We start from the raw sequence: 16,643 nt of genomic DNA, 5'->3' as shown, positions 1-16,643 counted from the left end.
GTGCTACCCTAGAAAGGCAGGGGCCCCAAGGCACGAGGCTGTAGCAGGTACCGAGTACGCCCTCTGCGCGGGGCCCCCCGTGCGTGCTGCCGCGTACTGGGTTCCTCGAACCAGCCAGTCAGCCAGCCAGCCAGCCACGAAACTGGTTCCTAGGCCCCCCCACGATGAATGCCAAGACAAACCCCAACCCCAGACTCCCCGGGGCGGTCGGCGGTCGGCCCAAGCAGGCTGTGCTTGTCTCTGGAACTCGCGCTGATGCAGGAGAACCAAGGCGTCTGGAGAAGAAACAAAAAGGGCCTCCGCGTCTTTCCTCGCAGCCGCTCCTTTGGTCCCTCTGCCGCCCTTTGCCCCCCTCCCCCGACCGACCGGCTCGACGAGCGGGACAACACGAGACACGAGACACGAGACACGAGAAAAAAAAAAAAAAGACGCGCGTCGGACCCTTTGCAACCCTGCGACAGGCGGACCCAGCGACAGACGGGCCATGAGCAGCCGTCCATTGCCGCCGGCGCCGTCGCCCGCCCGGCTGCCGCTCCCGCTCCCGGTCCTGCTGCCGCTCCTGCTCCTGCTCCTGCTCCTGATGCCCGCCGCCGCCGTTCCCGCCCGCCCCGGCGCGCTGCTGCTCCTCCCACGCGCGTCCGACCAGTCGCCCAACGGCTACGCCCCCTCGCCGGTCGACTGCCCCGCCTCGCGGCCCGCCGTCCGCCTCGCCGCCGCCGGGCTGTCGGCCCAGGAGAGGGCGTGGCTGCCGCGGCGGCGCAACGCGACCGTCGCCCCCATGCGCGCCCTGCTGAAGCGCATCGCCATCCCGGGCTTCGACGTCGACGGCTACCTCGGCCGCGCGGACGGGCAGCCCCCCGCCGCCGCCCTGCCCAACATCGGCCTGGCCGTGTCGGGCGGCGGCTACCGCGCCATGCTCAACGGCGCCGGCGCCCTCGCCGCCTGGGACGCCCGCTCCTCCGGCAGCGACGCCAGGGGCAACCTGGGCGGCCTGCTCCAGAGCGCCACCTACCTGTCCGGCTTGTCCGGCGGCAGCTGGCTCGTCGGCAGCATCTACGCCAACAACTTCACCTCGGTCCAGGACGCCGTCAACGCGCCCGAGATTTGGCAGTTTGACGAATCCATCCTCAAAGGTAAGAAAAGAGAAGAAGAAGAAGAAGAAGAGGTAGCCAAGTTGTGGGAAAATGCACCAATCCCCCCCCCCTTTTCCAGCCCTCGTCTTTTTCTCTCGCGCTTTTCTCGGGGCGCTGACATCCTTCTTCTCTCTCTCACTTCTTCTTCTTCTCCTTCTCCTCCTCCTTCTTCTTCTTCCCCCCCCTTTTTTTTTCGTCTTCTTTTCCTCTTTTTCTCCTTTTCTCTCTCTTTGTTTTTGATTTGTTCCCTCGTGTCTCGCAGGTCCCTCGCAGTACAGCCTGATCCAGTACTACAAGACCATTCTCGACGAGGTGCAGGCCAAGCAAAGGGCCGGCTTCGAAACCACAATCACCGACTACTGGGGCCGCATGCTCTCCTACCAGCTCGTCAACGCCGTCAACGGCGGCCCCGGCTACACCTTCTCGTCCGTCGCGCTCGACGCCGACTTCGCCGCGGGCAAGGCCCCCCTGCCGCTCATTGTCGCCGACGGCCGCGACCCGGGCCAGAAGATCGTCTCGGCCAACTCGACCATCTTCGAGTTCAACCCGTGGGAGTTTGGCTCCTTTGACCCCTCGCTCGACGGCTTCGTGCCCCTGCGGTACGTGGGCTCCAACTTCACCAACGGCTCCGTCCCCGCCGGCGGCCGGTGCGTCGTGGGCTTCGACAACGCCGGCTTCGTCATGGGCACCTCCAGCAGCCTCTTCAACCAGATCGTGCTGTACCTCAAGGACGGCAACTCCAACTACGTCCCCGACGACGTGCCCCGCTTCATCGTCGACGCCGTCGTCTCCCTGCTCAACGCCCTCGGCGACCAGGACGAGGACATTGCCGAGTGGACCCCCAACCCCTTCCGCGGCTGGAACCCGGCCGCCAACCCCGGCGCCAACTCGACCCGCCTGACCCTGGTCGACGGCGGCGAGGACCTGCAGAACGTCCCGTACCACCCGCACCTGCTGCGCGCCCGCGCCGTCGACGTCGTCTTCTCCCTCGACTCGTCCGCCGACACCGACTCGGGCTGGCCCGACGGCGCCTCCGCCATCGCCACCTACCAGCGCTCGCTGCTGCCCTCCGTCGCCAACGGCACCGGCTTCCCCCCCGTCCCCGGCCGCGACACCTTCCTCAACCTCGGCCTCAACACCCGCCCCGTCTTCTTCGGCTGCAACGCCACAAACCTCACCGTCCCGGCGCCCCTCATCGTCTACATCCCCAACTACCCCTACGTCTACCACTCCAACATCTCCACCTTCCAAATGTCCATCAAGTCCGGCGAGCGCGACGCCATCATCCAGAACGGCTGGGCCGTCGCCACCCAGCTCAACGGCACGCGGGATCCCGACTGGCCCGTCTGCGCGGGCTGCGCCATCCTGGCCCGCAGCTTCGACAGGACGAGGGCCGCGGTTCCCGACAAGTGCCGCCAGTGCTTTGCCCGCTACTGCTGGAACGGGACCCTCAACGAGGCCAAGCCGGCGCCGTACGTGCCCGACTACTTTGGTAAACCTATCGCTCTGCAGGCTTCGAGTGCTGCGCACGACGGCGGCGGTGCCGGGACCCTTGTCATGTCTATGTCTTTGCTGGTTATGACCTTTACGGCGTTGATCTTGTAGATGGATGATGACATTGTTTTCCTGGATTTCTGCCCGTGTCTTTTTTTTTCTTCTTTTTTTTTTCTCCAACGCTTCACTTTTCACTTTTCCCTTTTTTTTCTTTTTGGCTCATGACGGTAAACATCTTCTGCATTATACATGGTGCGCAGAACACTGTTGCGGATACTTTGCAAGCATCTGTTCAAATGTAGCTGCGTGGGTTCTCCTCTTGGTTGTTTCGCTGCTATTTTGACGCGCCTTTTTTAGAATTAAAGAGCTAGATGAGAAGATCAAGACGGACAGTTGATATCAATCCTTGTCCATTCCAATGGTTTCTTCCTTCAGTGACATCTGTCTAATCCGCAGCAAAGCATCCCCCGCTCCAACCCCCGAACCAAAACGTCAGACCGTGCGTGGTTCTGAATTCGAGCTCTCCCCTACATTATCAGTTACATGATCGTACGGATGGGATGACGGAGCCATATACGCGTGCTTGCGGATAAGCGCCTTGGTGTCGTATTCGTAAAACTCATTGACCATGTTGTCAATCTCCATTGCGATCCCCAGCGTCCACGAATACGTGTTGATGCCGCGCCCAAAGGGGTCCCACATGTTCCACATTTCATTCAAGATGGACAAGATCGTCGCACCGACGACGGCTGCCCCGGTGATGGCTGCCCATGTGGCCGACTCGGGCCACTGCAGCGAGCCGTCATTGATGGGAGAGGGGCGATTTGTGTTGACGATCCAGTCGCAGTGGTATACGGGTGTGAGGATAGCCACCGAGTGGCAGGCTACGTTTAGAGCCCACAAAAAGGTAACAGGCGCAATATCGGACGAGGAGAATATGCAGCATTCTCGGCCGGCCAGGGCGAGCATGTCAATGTTCTCCCCTGGGTGATTCGGCCAATTTTTTTTGAGATTAGCAGCGTGTCTCCTTTGCCTGTCGCGCAGAATCTTTGGCGCAGACAGCACTTACGGACAATTGGGGTTCTTCTGTCGTCAAAATTCCCCAAGTCAACCATGTTCTCAAAGTTGTTGCGCAGGTTATAAATGATGTGCTGCGAAGTCATGGAAAGAGTCTTTACCCGCATGCGCTGTTTCGAAAACTCATTTTGCAAGTGAAGGGAGAAGACCTCGAAAAAGTATTCGACGTTTTCGAACTGGTTATGCTTGCGCCGCGCCCTGCAAGCCCAGGGATCTTGCCGGTAGACAATGGGATTCTCGCCCTTCCTGAGCCTTTGCAGCTCCTTGGCCACGTCCTGGCAGTACCTGGTGATGGCCGGCTCGCAAGAGTTGCCACGCATCTGATACAGCAGCGCAACCGGGAACGCGGTTAAAAGTGCAAGACATTCGCTTTCCTTCGCGTCAGCAGATTCTCCCTCCGAAATGAACAAGACCAGCCCGATTGGGGATGAGATCGTACTAGATAATCAACTGTAATTCATCCTTTGGAAGACCCGGAGGCGAGTTGGTGCTGGTCGTCTTGATGAAGGAGTATGCAAGCGTAACTGCGGTTTGGCGAACACGTTCCATCCTCTCTCGGGTCGATCGAATCCTGGGTCGTGTTAGAACAAATGTTTTGAGCTGACGCACTAAACACACACACACAAAAAACAAGGTGATTGAAAGATAGCCGCACCCAAAGTACCCCTGTGTAAGCAAAAAGGCCGCACCGGTGGTGATGATGGCCTCGGACCACAAAAGCGTCATGGATTTGTCGCCTGACGGCCTAGTTTGCTTTTGGGTCACGTCAAAACGAAGCTGTCCGCACTGCAGCCCAAGTCGTTCGTGATAAGCGGATATGAAGTAGCAAAACATGAAGAATGCCGCAAAACGCCACGCGAAGCTATAACCGGCCGACCCAGGCTTCACCGAGTAGCCGATGCTGTCGCAGGAACCGGGGTTACGCAGCTTCTCTTCTATCCTCGAACCGAACAATGCCGACGGGAGCCAGGAGAGTAACCGGCCGTCGTGATTGCTCGTCCAGGAAACGCACCCAGCCTCCAGGTCAAGTGCATCGTCGAGCCAATGCGATGAGAAATACGAGCTGTTGAGAAACGGCGACGAGGAATTTGGCGACGGGAAGCTGCGAGACAATACGTCGCCTGCGGCGGAAAAATCGTCTTCGGAGAAGGATTGAGCGCTGCTGGGATTGCGTCTTGCATTCATATCGCGGGGCATTTGGTGGTCCGTCTGTCTGCTGGCTCGAGGGCCCGCGCTGCGAGTGAAGGGCATCGTGGCTGGGCCATGGCCGACACGCTCAGCCATGCGAGGGTCTCCAAAGTGAAGACCGCCTGCTTGACCTGCTGTCTGCATGATGCTCTGTTGCCAGGGCGGAAGACGCTCCAGACGCCTCTTTGTGCCCGAGAATGGAGAATGGAACGGCAGAGGACAAAAGCCCGTTGTCGAGAATGCAGGAGATGGCTTTGGCTGGATTCTTCTCCTGTAGAGAGAGAGAGTAGAGTCATGGACGACGGTCTTGCATACTGGTCCGTCAAAGGCTTTCAAGTGGAAAGAGCGAGCCAGGGCACCTTCCGCAGCCCGTCAACTACATACATCCAGCCCCCACCGCCGCAATGCTGGGTGGGATCCGGGCATCAGCATGGCCTCGCTGTTGATTGGGAAACTTTTTTTTTTTTTTTTTTTTTTTTTTTTTTTTTTTTTTTTTGCCCCTCTCGAGCGACTCCTGGCCTTGGCTTTTCCGCGAATTGTCGGAGCAAGGCATTCTTGTTCTTGTCCCTCCAAGCCAGCGCAACAACGACGGTTCAGTTTGACGAGTTTGCAACATTGCTTGTCGATTGCATTCCTTGGCTAGGTCAAGGTAACGTCTCTCCCTGTCTTTGCGCTCTCCACGACGGCCTCGACCAGTCTCAGAACATCCCTAGCCTCGGTAGGCTTCACAGGAACAAGCTCCTCCTTTCCGCCGTCCAACGCCCTCGCAAAAGCAGCGTAGAATGTCTGGTAAGTCTCCGGCTCCAGCTCCGGCACCTGCTGTTGGATTATTTCAGAGTCGTCGCCAACTAGGAAAAGACGCATGTTTTCGGGCTGGTCTCGCCCGAATCCTGCCTCGGTAGGCTTCATGCCAGCTTTGAGCTGATCCTCCTGAGGATCCAGTCCGAATTTGTGAAAGCTGCCTTTGTGCCCACGAACCCAGAACCTGGGCTGGGGTCTCTCAGCACTGAGAGCACTGATACGGATGTTGACCAGTTTGCCATCGGGATAGGTGAATTCAGCCGAGACAGCATCAGGGTTGACAAAGTCGGCCTTGCCGGTTCTCTGGGACAACAGCCGTCCGTGAACAGCCTGAGGCATTCCGAAGAGAACATAGATCTGGTCAATGAGATGGGTTCCCAGGTCGAAAAGGGCGCTGCCACCGGAAGCAATGCCGAGTTCAGCTTTCCAGTTGGTTGGGGCGGTAGCCCGGTAGCGGGCAAAGTGGGTGAAGAACTCGAGGACTCGTCCGAGCATGCCGTTTGAAACGAGATGCTTTACCAGCAAAAAGTCGGAGTCCCACCTCCGGTTCTGGTAGACGCAAACGAGCCGCTGCTGTTCTTTGGCAATGGCAATGAGCTTTTCGGCCTCTGCGGAGGTTGGTACGAACGGCTTCTCTGCGAGGACATGCTTGCCAGCCTCGAGGGCGGATTTGGTGAGCTCGAAGTGGCTGTCGGGCGGCGTCGTAATGACGACAACATGGACCTCGGGGTCCGTCAGCAGCTGCTTGACGTCGGTGTAGTGCTTGGCTTCCGGGTGACTCTGAGGTGCCGAGTTGCCATCCTTGGGGCTCCTCTGAACTATGCCATGCAGTTTGAATTGGGGGTTGCTGGTGATGAAGGGGATGTGAAAGACTTTGGCAGACGTGCTATCGTCTAGTTTAGCAATCGCTCGCTCGCCCGCCACCGATGACCCAGCGGCGCGACTTGGGAGAAGAAGGAAAAAAACCACTGCTCACCCATAGCCAATGATGCCGACGTTGTAAACATTGCCCGCCATGGCCGTGAAAAGCGCGCAACTTGCTTTTTTCTTGCTCTTTCTTTTTTTTGGTTAAGGGTTCTCCTTGGGTTCTTTTTTTGTTTCGTTTTTCTTTTTTTTTTTCCTTTTTTTTCCTTTTTTTTTTTTTCCGGTTGACTCGTCTCGGCGTTTTCTTTTGTCGGAATGAAGGAAAAGATTACTATTGACTGCAAAAGAACGCAGATGTCCTTGATGCCCCACCCCACCCACGGGCAACCCTTGAAGAATCAAATCGCAGCTGTGGAGACGGGTGTTTCTCCGCTCTTCGCAAGGGCCTGAAATGTTTCCATCGGCATGTGGGCCAAAAAATGGTAGTATGTAGGAGGTTGATTTCTTTAAGCTAGGTTATTCTGTTGAGCTACATTTATTCTGCCCCACCATTTCCCCTTCTAACAGGCCTCCCTCCATAGAAGCCGCAGCGGAACAATCTGGAATAGCAACCATGTATCATGCCAGACTATACTTGAACTAGGGATATAGTTGACGGCTTATAATAGTGCAGCACGGCAGGTCCTAGCGGAACGCGAACGATGGTTGGTTGGAACTTTCGGTCAACTACCTTACCTCCTTACCTTGGGTCAACTCTAGGTAGGTACCTACCTACCTACCTACCTAAGGTAGGAGGTATGTACCTGCCGGCACCTCTGGACCTTGGGGAAATGCTGGCAAGCAGTGACCACTGTCTGTGCCGGTGCGGGGAGCTCCATGCTGCTGGAAGCAGCCTTTGTCCTGTTACCAGGCGCCCAAGGAGGTTAGGCTAGGCTGGTGTCTTGGGAGGTACATAACATTAGGTACCTCCCAACTCAGGTGCATGCCAAGGACCTCAGGTGTTCTAGTCCCCGCTAACCAGACCCAACCTGTCATGTTGAAGTGACCAGACATTAGATAGTGAGCGGTACCCAAGGTGAGGAGGTATGTGGCTTCCCAACCCATCTGTTGCCAGTGAAGGGCGTATTCTCGTCGCCTCAAACCACTCCGCCAAAAAAAAAAAAAAAAAATTTAAAGATAAAAAAAGAAAAAAAGAAAAGAAAAAGAGACGAGGCGGGATAGCAAGTCAAGCCGCAGTTGCCGGATGCATTCCCGTTCGCATCGCCGCCAAGGCTTGGAACTAGTCCCAGCGCGCGAGACTTCCAAGGCTACCGACTTCGAGGCTACCGCAGCCGCACCAAGTGGAGTCCCTAGTGCGTCGTGCGTCGTGCGTCGTGCGGTACCCGTCAATACAAGCCTCGAAATATCACGAGAACAAATTGCAAAAGCCCCTCGCATACGCCGGCGCCGCAGTTGCCGTTTTTTTTTTTTTTTTTTTTTTTTTCTTTCTTTCTTTCGCAGCCTACTCCGGTCATCTTCAGCTGCAGTCTACATATGCCAGTTGCTGACGACACCAAGATCCAAGATCCACGCTGGCGCGGCTGATGCCCTTGTTCGGCATGCCTCCTCGCAGGGTTGGTCGGCAATGGCAAAGAGCATCTTCAATAGCCGGCGCAATCCACTGTGGGGGTGGACAGCAAAGGTCAATGTGTCAATGTCAATTCGAACCCAGCCCTTGGCACCCAGCCCCTTGCACCCAGCCCCCTTGCACCCAGCCCCTTGTAGCCGACTTTGGCGGGGCGGGCATGGCTGGTGAGTAGGGCTGAAATGGGACAACTTCAGGAGAACAGACGAACGGATGAGGCAAGGGCTGGCAGGGAGCCAATTTTGGTAGACCGTGCAAGCTGTTGGAGAACAAGCCCAGTACCTAATGTACCAGGCCTAATGTACCTTGGGTACCTACCTCGAGGTGGACTGGTGCGTGCTGGTACTTGTAGGCCTTGGTAGCTGTCAAGGTGTATTTTTAGTTGTCAACTAGGTACCTAGGTACCTGAGTTGGCCAACCAGATGGGCCGCGCCACCTCGAGGGACTGCAAAGGTGGGACTTGGTTAATGACGACCCAATCGCGTCGAGTTTCGTAGATTTGCTAGCAAGTGAGCGGCTCAAGGGCCTGATGCCTGTGCCGCTGAAACTCGAGGCTAGACTAATTTCTAAGCTAAGGTAAAGGAGTTGTGACCCGATTTCTGTTCTGATGCGGGGTTTTTATTCCAATGCAGGGCGGAATATACTGCTCTTGTTTATGGACAGGGAAAACCAACCGACTTTTCTTAAATATAAATGACCCCGACAAGTATGGATTGTAAAGAGATGAAATGATATCTTATAGATATTCCGATATGATAAAGCGAAAGTAATTCAATGCTGTTCAAGTTGGGCTTTCGACAGCTATCCGGATACTGACTATAAATATCAGAAAAATATTTTTTTTTTCATTTTTCAACTTATCAGAGTAATGTGAGTATTGCTTACTACACTTTTTTTTCTATTAATAAATGCGTATTAATAAGATTCTGCCTTAAAGATAAAGATAGTAAGCAATATATAACTTAATGATTAAAAATATAATAAAATTTACAGCTTTAATTTATATAATATATTTTCTGATCAGGAATGTGCCACGTATATAAGTAGCTAATAAGCTTATTATATTTACATATGTAAATCTGAAAAAAAAAACTTATAAACAAATTATTTTTATCTATTTGTGTTAAATGAATAAAATAAAATTTTATAAGTATATATTGATGCTCCTATTTTTAGTAGTTAATAACCTGTAGTTTTCTGGTACCTTACTTTCTTATTCATAGTGTTTTTATTACCTGCTTTATTAGGAGATATCTTATTAGCACTATTTTATTCACGGCATCATGGGTCGGATATTTCTGCACCTTCTTACTTTCCTGGGCCTCAACATATGCTTACTGACTGGAGGAGCCAACAGCGCAAATGACTGCGCAGGGAACATTCTCGTAAACTACCAGCCTTTGAAAGTGTACTGCCAGGATAACACATACGTTTTGACGGGGGCATAGTAAGTACCGCGCACTGACTGTCGGCGGGGAATAGCAGCGGGTTAATGCGTGGCTTGCAGTACCAGCACGACCTGCACGGATGCGCAGTATATCACCACCGCGACAACGCAGCCGCCGGGCGGCACCTTGCCGGGAACGGCTGCCACGGCGGCTGCCACGGCGGCTGCTTCCGCCGCACCGTCTCCGGCTGTTCAGTGCAACCCGCCCGGCCGCGTCTTGGGATATGCGCTTTACGGCTGCGTCGTCTCCGGGGCCGGCTTTCCCGGCCTCGGCAGGGTCGCCGCCACGCAGATGATGAGCCTGCAGGTCTGCGCCGCTTCCTGCACCAAGCGGTTTTTCGGCGTGTATAAAAGGTAGGTGACTGAGTCGCGGCGCCCGGTGCGGCAAAAAAGAAAAAAAAAGGGTGGCAGTGCTGACACGAGAGGACGATTCCCAGCAACTGCTACTGCGGCGACGACCTGGACAGCAGCGCCTCCATCATCGCCCTCGAGCAGTGCAACATCTCGTGTCCCGGAAACAGCAACGAGTGCTGCGGCGGAAACCCCGCGGGAGCGCTTCCCCGCCTCCTGAGGCGGCAGTCGACCGGCGGCCCGGTCATCGCGCTGTCCCTGTACGAGCAGGCAGCCGACGGCGTCGCTAGCGGAGGATCCGTCGCGCCTCTTGCTAGCACGAGCAGGGTGCTGAGCGCGGCAACCGCCGCGTCCGGCAGCACGTCGACGGTTCCGGGCACCGTTTCGCAGCCGCCGTCGGGAGGTCTCTACGTCACCTTCACGCTGGCCCTGACCGGCACCAACGGCGAGCCCACGACAGTCACCATCCCGCCCAGCGGCACAGTCCCAGGCAGCGTCATCATCCAAACGCCGCTGGTGGGGCCGTACATCACCCTCACCCGACCCTTCACCGGCCTGGCCACGACCTTCACCATCCCTCCGAGCGGGACCGCTCCAGGCACCGTCATCATCCAGACGCCGGCGGGATCGTACGTCACGCTCACGCAGCTTCTTACTGGCACTTACGGCGTGGCTACCACGGTGACTATCCCTCCTAGCGGTACCGTTCCCGGCACGGTGGTTATCCAGACGCCGCCGGGTCTCTACGTTACTCTTACACAAGCAGCGGCCGGCACCAATAGCGCTCCTACCACAGTCACTATCCCACCTAGCGGCACCAACCCCGGCAGCATCTTGATTATCACGCCGCCGGCAACCGGACCCTATGTGACAATCACGCAGCCTCTGACCGGGACAAACAGCATTCCCACTACTATCACTATCCCCCCTAGCGGCACTAACCCCGGTAGCATCTTGATTATCACGCCGCCAGCAACCGGACCCTACGTGACAATCACGCAGCCTCTGACCGGGACAAATAGCGTTCCCACCACCATTACTATCCCACCTAGCGGCACCAACCCCGGCAGCGTATTAATTATTACGCCGCCGGCAACCGGATCCTATGTGATAATCACGCAGCCTCTGACCGGGACAAACAGCGTTCCCACCACTATCACTATTCCCCCTAGCGGCACTAACCCCGGTAGCATCTTGATTATTACGCCGCCAGCAACCGGACCCTATGTGACAATCACGCAGCCTCTAACCGGGATAAATAGCGTTCCCACCACCATCACTATCCCACCTAGCGGCACCAACCCCGGCAGCGTATTAATTATTACGCCGCCGGCAACCGGATCCTATGTGACAATTATGCAGCCTCTAACCGGGACAAATAGCATTCCTACCACAGTCACTATCCCACCTAGCGGCACCAACCCCGGAAGCATCTTAATTATCACGCCGCCGGCAACCGGACCCTACGTGACAATTATACAGCCTCTGACCGGTATAAATAGCATTCCTACTACTATCACTATCCTACCCAGCGGCACTAACCCCGGCAGTGTGTTGATTATCACGCCGCCGCCGGCAACTGGACCTTATGTGACAATCACGCAGCCTCTAACCGGTATAAATAGCGTTCCTACCACTATCACTATCCTACCTAGCGGCACCAACCCTGGCAGTATATTGATTATCACGCCGCCGCCAGCAACTGGACCTTATGTAACAATCACCCAGCCTCTGACCGGTACAAACAGCATTCCTACTACGATCACTATCCCACCTAGCGGCACCAACCCCGGCAGCATCTTGATTATCACGCCGCCGGCAACCGGACCCTATGTGACAATCACGCAGCCTTTGACCGGTACAAATAGCGTTCCCACTACCATCACTATAATACCTAGCGGCACTAACCCCGGCAGTGTGTTGATTATCACGCCGCCGCCGGCAACTGGGCCATATGTGACAATCACGCAGCCTCTGACCGGTACGAATAGCATTCCTACCACGGTCACTATCCCACCTAGTGGCACCAACCCCGGCAGCGTCTTGATTATCACGCCGCCGGCAACCGGATCCTACGTGATAATCACGCAGCCTCTAACCGGGACAAATAGCATTCCCACCACCATTACTATCCCACCCAGCGGCACTAACCCCGGCAGCGTCTTGATTATCACGCCGCCGGCAACCGGACCCTATGTGACAATCACGCAGCCTCTGACCGGTACGAATAGCGTTCCTACCACTATCACTATCCCACCTAGCGGCACCAATCCCGGTAGTATATTGATTATCACGCCGCCGCCGGCAACTGGACCCTACGTAACAATCGTACAGCCTCTGTCCGGTACCAACAGCGTGCCTACAACTATCACCATCTTACCCAGCGGCACGGTTCCAGGCTCTGTGATTATCCAGACGCCTGCCCCAAGTTACCTGTACGTCACCATCACCCAGCTGTTGAGCGGCGCAAACTCGGTACCTACCACGGTCACGATCCCGCCGAGCGGCACGGTTCCTGGCAGCGTGGTAATTCAAACACCTGCGGCATCGGGGCGTTATGTAACTATTACCCAGCCGGGAAGTGGTACCAACACTGCGCCAACCACGGTGACCATCCCCCCTAGTGGCACGATTCCGGGGACTGTCGTCATCCAGACGCCAGCTGCAGCTGGAAGCTTCGTCACCCTCATCCAGCCTCTCACAGGCAGCAACAGCGTGCTTACAACAGTGACTATCCCACCTAGCGGCACCGTTCCGGGGTCAGTCATTATCCAGACGCCGCCAGGCTCATACGTTACTCTTACACAGGTTTTAACAGGCACCAACAGCGTGCCTACCACAGTCACTATTCCGCCCAGTGGGACGATGCCGGGCAGCATTGTCATCCAGACGCCGCCAGGTGCATACGTTACCCTTACACAGGTTTTAACAGGCACCAACAGCGTGCCTACCACACTGACTATCCCTCCCAGTGGTACAGTCCCCGGCAGCATCATCATTCAGACGCCGCCAGGTATGTACGTTACTGTTACGCAGGTTTTGACGGGCACCAACAGCGTGCCTACCACAGTCACCATCCCGCCCAGTGGGACGATGCCGGGCAGCATCGTCATCCAGACGCCCCCAGCAGGACCATACATGACTTTCACTCAGCCTCTTACAGGCACTAATACTCTGCCCACCACCGTGACCATCCCTCCCAGTGGTACAGTGCCCGGCAGCATCATCATCCAGACCCCAGCATCAGCATCGTATGTCACTTTGACGCAGCCTATATCCGGTAGCAATAGCATTCCCACCACGGTCACTGTGCCACCTAGCGGCACCAACCCAGGCAGCGTGTTGATTATTACGCCGCCGGCAACTGGGCCATATGTGACCATTACACAGCCCATCTCCGGCACTAACAGCGTGCCTACTACAATAACTGTCCCGCCCAGTGGCACGAACCCCGGCAGCGTGGTAATTATCACGCCGCCGGCAACTGGGCCTTATATAACAATTACGCAGCCGCTTTCTGGCACGAATAGCATTCCCACGACGGTCACTATACCACCTAGCGGCACAAACCCAGGCAGTGTGGTCATTATTACGCCGCCGGCAACTGGGCTATATATAACAATTACGCAGCCGCTTTCGGGCACGAATAGCATTCCCACGACGGTTACTATACCACCTAGCGGCACGAACCCGGGCAGCGTGGTTATTATTACGCCGCCGGCAACTGGGCCTTATATAACAATTACGCAGCCGCTTTCGGGCACGAATAGCATTCCCACGACGGTTACTATACCACCTAGCGGCACGAACCCGGGCAGCGTGGTTATTATTACGCCGCCGGCAACTGGGCCTTATATAACAATTACGCAGCCGCTTTCGGGCACGAATAGCATTCCCACGACGGTTACTATACCACCTAGCGGCACTAACCCTGGCAGCGTGTTGATTATCACGCCGCCGGCAACTGGGCCCTATGTCACTATTACGCAGCCTATCTCCGGCACTAATAGCGTGCCTACTACAGTAACTATCCCGCCTAGTGGCACGAACCCGGGAAGCATATTGATTATCACGCCGCCGGCAACTGGGCCTTATGTCACTATTACGCAGCCTATCTCCGGCACGAATAGCGTGCCTACTACAGTAACTATCCCGCCTAGTGGCACGAACCCGGGAAGCATATTGATTATCACGCCGCCGGCAACTGGGCCCTATATCACTATTACGCAGCCTATTTCCGGCACGAATAGCGTGCCTACTATATTAACTATCCCGCCTAGTGGCACGAACCCGGGAAGCATTTTAATCATTACGCCGCCGGCAACTGGGCCCTATGTCACTATTACGCAGCCCGTCTCCGGCACTAATAGCGTTCCTACCACGATAACCATACCTCCCAGCGGCACCATCCCTGGCAGCGTGTTGGTTATCACGCCGCCCGCAACCGGGCCTTACGTGACGGTTACGCAGCCTCTAACGGGCACCAACAGCGCTCCCACCACCGTGACCATTCCGCCCAGCGGCACCGTTCCAGGCAGCGTCATTGTTCAGACGCCCCCAGCCCCCCCGTCGGCATCATACATCACTTTTACACAGGCTATTACGGGCACCAACAGCGTGCCTACCACAGTCACGATCCCGCCCAGCGGCACAGTCCCGGGCAGCGTCGTCATCCAGACGCCGTCAGTGGCCGCCGTCGCAGCTGGGACCACGCTCGTGGTCACCATCACCCAGCCTGGCACGACATTCGTATCAACGGTAGTCATCACTCCGACCGTCAGCTCGTACGCAGTCCCTTCGTACGTCACCGTCACCAATCCCCTCACCGGCACAAACACCATCCCTAGCGTCGTCACCATCCCCGCGAGCGGAACTATCCCTGGCACAGTCGTCATCAACACGCCCATATGTACCCCCGCAGCTCTCTGGGCGTATTATCGCTTTGTTGGCGGAGCCGCCAATGCTCCGGGCGTAGTCCCCACTTCAAATGCGGTTCTGGGTTATGCCTCGAACGTTTTCCTTCCAGAAGTCGTCATGTCCAACCAATCGCCCACACTAACCGGCTTGACCAACTCCATCGGCTACTTAATTGAAAGCGCTCCGGCTAACCTGTACGGAACTATTATTCCGCAAATCAGCAACATGGTAGTCCAGCATGTCGCATATTTCAACCCATCCATGACCGGGACTTATGTCTTTTCCTTTCAAGGCGGCGATGATGATGGGGCATACCTCTGGCTTGGCCCCAACGCCGTTGCTGGCTTCAAGAGAGCGAACGCCAATCTGGTATCTGGTACACAAGCGAGTCTGACAGGGCCAACAGTATCGTATTCGGCCATCGCTGGAACCTTTATACCCATGAGAATCCTCTGTGTGAATTCTCCGGGTCCCACGGCTTGTGGCTTCACGCTGATAGACCCCACGGGAAAAATCGTTACATCCTACATGCCTGGATACCTTGGAAACACTCCAATCACTAGACAAGTCATTAGCAGCTGCTCAAACCTGGCCCCCGTAGGTTTCTAGTTGATGGAAAGGGTTTGGTGGTTGAAGAAGACCGATGCCATGGGAGGTGCCGCAAGAAAGGCGGTGAAAAGAAGGAAAAAAGGAGGAGGGGGGAAGGGGGGGGGGGTGATGGGTTCTTTAGGGGAGGAACAGCTGTCATCTGCGTTGCACCAGCTGCACCAGCTGCTCATTAGTAGAGATACAAACCTGACAGGGGATGTCCAATCAAATACCTGCTGCATGCTTGCCAACTGGTGCACACCGCTTTTGCTGCCAAGTGAATCGTGAAAATTGAATCTGCGTCTGCGATCTGCGTCTGTGCATCCGCATCCGCATTCGCATCAGCATCAGCGTCAGCGGTGTTCTATTCGACCGATTCGTCCCTCGTCATCGCAACGGATAGCATCACACCCCCCACCATGAGGGGAGGGTTCGCCAGACCGACCGGCGGCGAGGCCCCGGCAGCCAAGGAGGGAATCAACAAGGACCTCGGGAGCCTGCAAGACAAGGTCGAACGGCTCCAACGCCACGTCGAAAGGCAGCAAGACCAGATCGACAGCCAGAAGGAGGAGTTCAGCAAATTCAAGGCCATTGCGCTTAGTGCGCTGAGTAAAATCCACGACAAAGAGCGCAGCCATCAGCCGGGTCCCGTCCCCGATGGTACCGAGGGGGTCGAGGGCAGTATTGGCCAAGCATCGCAGGAGGGCCCGGGGGAAGAGTGTTTGAGGAGCTCTGGGCTTCCGTCCTGAACGCCTGGGACTTGGCTGAACCAGCCCAGGCTGCCTGGAGGGGTGATGGATTCGACCGCGGATTCAATCTTGGAGGATAGCAATGCATGCTGCATGAGGCAGCCCTGCTCATGGTGGCAAGAAGGCAAGGTTGCACTGGACACTTTTACCATTACTTAAGTAGTAAGTCGTAGTACCTTTTCATTAATATAATCTAGAAGGCTCTAGAAGGCTCTAGTATTTGAAACGGAAGGGTTTCTTGCCTTGGAAACTCAGCCTGATGATCTGATGATGGATGGGACACAAATGGGGCAGCTGCATCTCGGCGAGAAGGGTGGAGATGCAGTTTGCGAGAAATAGACGGCCTGGTCAGCCAACTCGCCCCAGTCGCCGTGACTTGGGCCTTGCATCACTTTCCGCGAGGCGCCGCT

General features: G+C 55.9%; 5 protein-coding genes across 5 annotated transcripts; 3 read left to right on the top strand and 2 right to left on the bottom strand.

Moving 5' to 3' along the window:
* Positions 1 to 580: 580 nt before the first annotated feature.
* On the top strand, positions 581 to 2,738 carry UV8b_00862 (uncharacterized protein; the record flags this gene model as incomplete). Its single annotated transcript, XM_043138360.1, has 2 exons — positions 581 to 1,133; positions 1,396 to 2,738. The coding sequence occupies 2 exons, from the start codon at positions 581 to 583 to the stop codon at positions 2,736 to 2,738; spliced, it is 1,896 nt and encodes a 631-aa protein (XP_042994294.1).
* A 381-nt stretch (positions 2,739 to 3,119) lies between these two features.
* On the bottom strand, positions 3,120 to 5,036 carry UV8b_00861 (uncharacterized protein; the record flags this gene model as incomplete). Its single annotated transcript, XM_043138359.1, has 4 exons — positions 3,120 to 3,610; positions 3,697 to 4,073; positions 4,144 to 4,275; positions 4,360 to 5,036. 4 exons carry the CDS (start codon positions 5,034 to 5,036, stop codon positions 3,120 to 3,122), a joined length of 1,677 nt encoding a protein of 558 aa, XP_042994293.1.
* Positions 5,037 to 5,531: 495 nt separating this feature from the next.
* UV8b_00860 (uncharacterized protein) lies at positions 5,532 to 6,710 on the bottom strand (the record flags this gene model as incomplete). Its single annotated transcript, XM_043138358.1, has 2 exons — positions 5,532 to 6,579; positions 6,670 to 6,710. 2 exons carry the CDS (start codon positions 6,708 to 6,710, stop codon positions 5,532 to 5,534), a joined length of 1,089 nt encoding a protein of 362 aa, XP_042994292.1.
* A 2,754-nt stretch (positions 6,711 to 9,464) lies between these two features.
* UV8b_00859 (uncharacterized protein) lies at positions 9,465 to 9,986 on the top strand (the record flags this gene model as incomplete). Its single annotated transcript, XM_043138357.1, has 2 exons — positions 9,465 to 9,628; positions 9,689 to 9,986. The coding sequence occupies 2 exons, from the start codon at positions 9,465 to 9,467 to the stop codon at positions 9,984 to 9,986; spliced, it is 462 nt and encodes a 153-aa protein (XP_042994291.1).
* Positions 9,987 to 15,903: 5,917 nt separating this feature from the next.
* Positions 15,904 to 16,233, top strand: UV8b_00858 (uncharacterized protein; the record flags this gene model as incomplete). The annotated part of the gene is made up of 1 exon (XM_043138356.1): positions 15,904 to 16,233. The coding sequence occupies one exon, from the start codon at positions 15,904 to 15,906 to the stop codon at positions 16,231 to 16,233; it is 330 nt and encodes a 109-aa protein (XP_042994290.1).
* Between the last annotated feature and the right edge of the window lie 410 nt (positions 16,234 to 16,643).

This window comes from Ustilaginoidea virens, chromosome 1 (genome assembly GCF_000687475.1).
Source record: "Ustilaginoidea virens chromosome 1, complete sequence".
Taxonomy (NCBI): Eukaryota; Fungi; Ascomycota; class Sordariomycetes; order Hypocreales; family Clavicipitaceae; genus Ustilaginoidea; species Ustilaginoidea virens.
Note: the sequence above shows the minus strand (reverse complement) of the source record. Positions and strands in the feature narration are given on the sequence as shown.